The 6,111-nt window shown below is 35.2% G+C and overlaps 1 protein-coding gene across 1 annotated transcript in view; it reads right to left on the bottom strand.

Moving 5' to 3' along the window:
- Positions 1-4,905: 4,905 nt before the first annotated feature.
- LEMD3 (LEM domain containing 3) overlaps positions 4,906-6,111 on the bottom strand; it is a 116,945-nt gene continuing 115,739 nt past the window's right edge. Inside the window, exons 11-13 of the mRNA XM_006859524.1 lie at positions 5,713-5,818; positions 5,552-5,630; positions 4,906-5,335 (exon numbers count right to left, since the gene is read on the bottom strand). Coding sequence (XP_006859586.1) covers positions 5,172-5,335; positions 5,552-5,630; positions 5,713-5,818 — 349 coding nt within the window. The 3' untranslated portion in view covers positions 4,906-5,171. The remainder of the gene's footprint in view (positions 5,336-5,551; positions 5,631-5,712; positions 5,819-6,111) is intronic.

The raw sequence follows: 6,111 nt of genomic DNA, 5'->3' as shown, positions 1-6,111 counted from the left end.
GTGCTACAAAAAAGGATTAGGCACAGAAGCAGGCAACCTTACACACAAGGGAAAACAGATCCTATCTGACAAGGGAGGCAGATGAAGCTACCAACCCAGAAACCCCCAGAGATTGTGGCGCTTTAGGAAAAGACTAGACTGAAAGGTCAGTTTGAATCACCAGGTCGGCAGTTGAAACTCATCAGCCACTCCTTGGAAACCTATACAGGGCAGCTACAAATAAAGAACCGATTAGAGGGCACTGGTATGGCACTGTGGGTTAATGCACTGGACTGAAAAGCTGGTTTGAATCCTAAAGTTCATTCGACAGCCCTTAACAGCGGCAGCTGAAATAGACAAAGGTGGACTCCTCCTAGTGCCACACTCTGACTTTTGGATTCAGGCCTAAACACTGTGAAAATTAAATTTGTTCTTAAAAAGTCATCCATTTGTGGTATTTTTATATACAGAACTAAGTAACTAAGACATCACATAGTCTCTAAATGATAGAAAATAAGACATCCAGTTTATTAAGTCCTTTAATTCTTCATCCCAACAAATCTTTACCAGCACTTTCTCATAAAGTTAACATCAAACTTCATACTAGGTCTTCCATGATCTGACCATTGCCTGCTTTCCTATCTATATTAGCTGCTTTGTCTTCAAAGAAATAGCTTGTATTTTACACATGCACCAGATTGCTTATCGATCTTTGTTCATGTACTCTTTGTATCTAGATTTTCATCTTCCCAATTTCAGGAGCATGTGCAGATTTCCAGTGTCTATCACTGTAGTGTAATGGTTACGAGTTGGGCTGCTAACCTCACGGTCAGCAGTTCGAAACTACCAGCAGTTCTGTGGGAAAAAGATGAGGCTTTCTGCTCCTGTAAAGATTTACAGCCTTGGAAACCCTATACAGGGTCGCTATGGGTCGGAACTGACTTGACGGCACTTAGCAACAACCACAACATCACATCACTGCAGTAGTTAGTTATGTCATCTGGGCCAAGGGAATCACAGCCTATACATACAGTTTCTTTAAACCACAACTTTCACACTTGAAATATTTTCAATTTCAAGTACCTGTTCTTGACTATCCTTTCCAAAAGAGAAGCTGGCAAAATTCTGCTTAAGTATCCTCTGTTGAGTCATTTTGAGTTACTTGCTGAGGTAAAGTCTAAGAAAAAAGGGCGAAGAGGCCATGCAGGTGACTACAGTTGTTTGATATCACAAAGATCACAGAACGAGAACTACAGGGTCAATCTTACTAAGAGAAATATTCACAACAAAACATTGTTCAATTGGAAATCATAACTTGTCATCCAGTGAATACAAGGAAAACATCTCAAAGTTCAAAACTAGGCTTCAATTATTTGAAAGGTCTTCATGAAAATACAATCTGACCCAAGCCATGGTATTTTCAATCACCTCATCTGCATACGAAAATGGTACAATGAAAAAGGAAGTGTGTAGAAGAATTGATGCATTTGTAGTACAGCCAGAATGCTCCTTAGATGCCAGGATGGCAAGACTTTGTCTCTCATACTTTGGACATGAATCAGTCCCTGGAGAAGGACATCATGCACAGCAAAATGGAGTGTCAGTGAAAAATAGGAAAACCCCCAGGGCAGTAACAACAATGGGTTCAAACATAACAGTGAAGATGGCACAGAACTGGGCACTGTTTCATTCTGGTATGCATAGGGTTCCTGTGAGTTGGAACCAATTCAATGACACCTAACAACATACCAATGAGTATAAGATGAATTTTTATAACACAGGTTCCATACATTGCTTTTTATAAGCTCATCACAAGAATGGAAGTTACCCTGAAAGTTCTAGTGAAAAGTAATTTTTGTTTGTATGAGGGGGCTTCCAAAAGCTCATGGAAAAATGGAACGAAAAGATAAGCTTTTTCACGAACTTTTGTAGCTATACTGATTAATAATACATGCTAATGTTAAACTGAATAAAAATATGACTTGTTACTTCATCTACAAAGTTGACCCTGATGTCTTTTCCTATTACACCCTGCACTCCCAGAGTACACTCTGTATATTTCTTACTGTCATACTATCTTTTAACTCAGTGTTCCTGCTCTAGATTGGGATCATTTGAGGATCAAGGCAAGCCTTTTTCACTTTTGTATTTATAACAAATAACCATACCCCATTGTCAAAGAGTCAATTCTGACTCATAGCAACCCTATATCGGATTTCCCAGACTGGGACCAGACTGCCTTATCTGTCTCCCTTGGAGCGGTTGGTTGATTTGAACCACCAACATTGTGATTAGCAGTTCAACATCTAACCCCAACACTTAACCCACAGCACCACCAAGGGTGTTTTAACAAATTACCAAACGCATCACTGTTGAGTCAATTCCGACTCATAGCAACCTTGCCAAAGTGGTAAATCTTTACAGCAGAAAGTCTCATCTTTCTCCCAAAGAACAGCTGGTGGGTTTGAACTGCCAACTTTGTGGTTAGCATACCAGTGCTTATCATACAACACCACCAGCACACCTTTAATAAATAACAGTGCCTGACTGTTGTTAGCAATCAATAAAAGCTACCACCTAAGCATGTCTTTTAACTCAAACCATCAAAAAGATTTATACCAGTGGAACTCAAAAGTAGTCAACCCATGTTCCTGGTTCATGATAAGTTTGAGCCAGAATGCAAATGAATTGCTTCCTTTTTTGGAGTTGAAAATATTACTATGAAAAAAAAATCCAGTAGACTAATTGGTGTTTAGTGATACAGCTGACTATGGTCTTGTCCCAATTTAAGTAACACTGATACACACAGTTGAGAAATGAAAAAAGGCATTTGCATAAAGTAAAGTAAGTTGAAGACCAAATGGTTCAAATTAGCTTTGGGGTCCTCACGCATCTTTATAAGGACATACTTATTCACAGATCCCCATATATAGCAGACCTTTTTTTTAAAGGCACCTCTTTTCACCAATAAAAAATAATGACACGGGGCACTTTTAAAAGTTCTTTAAAAGCCATGACACATTAAAAAAAAAAAAAAAAAAACCTAATAAATTTTTAATTAGAATTTTTTTCTTTTTCTTTTCTTTTTTAACAGTACAAGTAACAGATTATATCAAACTTCAGAACTTTGCAGATATTATTATATACATTCCCATCTGTCTTGCAGGGAGGGATCTTGGTCGACTTAACAGTTTCAGGTAAAATAAGCTGCATCATAGTATATGTATATATATATATGTATATGTGTGTGTGTATATATATAATATATATATATATATATACATATATTACAGTAATAAATCTACAATGTTTACACGAAATATATTCTAGAAGAAAAAAGTGCATCTGCATCAAAAGTGATGCCACAACTATCCTTTACATTCACTCTTGCAAAAGGTCACAAGATGGGGTCACAAAGCTCAGATAAATCACTATGATGCACATAAAATACAGAAAAATTGGTTACTTTATATATATATAGCTATATATATATTTATACGTATATATATAGATATATATATTTAGATTTTCACACTTTAGCAATTGAGACATAAACTGAGAATTTAAAATTTATTCTTTTCAGATAACAAATCATTTTTATTCTCCATAAACATAGTGCCCACAAAAGCACATAGGTAAGGCACAATAGGGCTTTCTGTTACAGACTAGTGTGCATCATGTTTACTTAACCAGAAAACGTGCATTATCTGTGCAAGTTCATGCTGCAAATCCAACACATATACAATAAAACAAAATGGAAACTGAGTTTTAAACAAAATCAGAATTGGTACAATTCCAGCTGTTTCACATACTGATTTAAACTGACAATGATAATGTTATAGCAACAGGTTATAAAAAAAAAAAAAAAAAAAAAAAAAAGTCAATTGTTAGATTACAAGTAAACTTTGCTCAACAGCTATTTTAATCTGAAATCATAAACAGCAATAAAGCAACTTTACAAATTAAATAGTGAGGCACAAAGCCAACAGTCACTCGTGCATTTACTATTTTGCAAACTTTTATAATCCCAAACTGCAAATATAATTTGTCAAATACACATTTTGCTGTAACAATGTGCCCTGCTTTAAACTTGACATAAAACGAGAGGGAGAGGGGGAGCTAACATATCATTAAATTATAAATAGATTGGGAAAATGACTTAATCCCAATGGTACTATGTCACAGCCCTAGTATTTATAATAAATACAGCTTTTCACAAAATATTTTTTCAATATCTGCCAATTGCTTCTTTATTGCTCACATAAATTTGAATCCATTACAACTGGTTTCAGAACTTTCACATAAAATCATACTCAGACATTTTTATATAAAACCTATAAAAGATATTTTAAACATATATCTAATACTTCCAGGTGTTTGGCTGTTTGATCTGTTATAGTACAGCCATACGCATGTGTGTGTGTATCTGTGTGTGTGAGAGAGTGCAGACACATACACACACACATACATACACACACACATACATACATATATATATATATATATAAACACATTAGATTATGAATAAAATAGGAAGCTTATTTTACTGCTTTAATGCAGGCATCCTCACAAAACAAAACTACTTTTGCCACCACCAGCATTTATACATATATACAAAAGCCAGTTTAAGAACATATACATCCCCTTACACTTATATGCAACCACTAAACTCAAATTATTTTTCCCATTTTCCAACTGTGGCAAATGAATCTCTTACAAGCATAGAAACCTAAGGTTAAAATGGGAAATTAACAGTTTTACCACCTAAGCCTGTAAAGAACTATGCAAGTGGCTATATACAAAAATTCACAACATTAGTTCACAGGAAATTATGGAAATACAAGAAGCCTCTTCACCATGCTTTTGTGTGGTTATCCAAACACTTCTTGGTGCAAAAATACAATCACCATATCTGAAAATATTTAATAAAGTCAATGTTCCTCATGCAAAACTTTAAATGCATTGGCTTAACTGAGCTCCAAAAACTGAATGGAACAATTATTCTATCTACTCAGCATTGCTGCCTCACTGCTAAGTCCCTTTGGAACTTTAAGATTTCTGTAACGTTCAAACAGAGCTGTACTCATTAATAAAAATATTACATACAAAAAAGCATTTAAAAAGGAAGACAGGAAGCCAAACAGGAATTTTCCTATTGTAAATAACAGTCCTAGGTGTAGTAGAAAGACTTTTCAGGAACCTCCTTGAGAACTGACTAAGCCAGTCCGAAGACGAAGATGAGACATAGAGTTCATATGTTTATTTGATGGCTTCAAGGGAGTGTTGCAAGTAAGAGCTTGGGGAAAGCGATGATGATATCTATCTAGTCGTAAATATTTTACTGTAACCAATTTCCCTGTTGTAAGATAAAAATAATATTTTAGATCTGTAAAATATTTGTAGAAAGTAAACTGGTAAAAGACACATGGACGCAAAATACAAAAACACATATATCTAAAATCACTCTAAAAATTCTAATCTAAAAATCTTTAAATTAAAAAAATCTGATATAATTTAACAATGAGCGATAATTTATCTTTTTAAAATGTCTGTAAAAATTCAAATTTCTTACCATCAAACCAAGAGCCATGCAATGACTTAAAAGCCTTTCCAGCATATTCTGGAGATAGACATTTAACATATACACAACCCTGTGGCAAAACAGAAAGAAAAGAGTCAGTTTAATAGGAAAAAAACACAAAAACTAGAATTCAGTACTAAAAGTTACTTTACCTCACGTGAATTTTTGTCTACTGCAATATGAACAATGCCATCATTATCACTGCATTTTTCTAAAATTGCTTCTTGAATTGCCAAATGCCAATGATCTCCTATTTCCCTAAAAATTAATGGGGGAGGGGGAAAAAAATCAATCATCTCCAAAATGACAAATGACTTCATTCATATACGTTGGTAAGTGCTGTCGAGTTGATTCTGCCCTATAGCGACCCTCTATATAGGGTTTCTGAACAGCGGTTGATGAGTTTTAACTGCCGACTTTGCAGTCCAGCAGCATTAACCACACCATGATTCATTCATATATATAGTTGTTGTTAAGTGCCGTTGAGTCGGTTCCGACCCATAGCGACCCTGTACAGGGTTTCCGAGGGTGTAAATCTTTACGGGAGTAGA

Source organism: Chrysochloris asiatica, unplaced genomic scaffold (assembly GCF_000296735.1).
Source record: "Chrysochloris asiatica unplaced genomic scaffold, ChrAsi1.0 scaffold00033, whole genome shotgun sequence".
Taxonomy (NCBI): Eukaryota; Metazoa; Chordata; class Mammalia; order Afrosoricida; family Chrysochloridae; genus Chrysochloris; species Chrysochloris asiatica.
The sequence above is the reverse complement of the archived record's forward strand: the minus strand, read 5'-3'. Positions and strand labels throughout refer to the sequence as shown.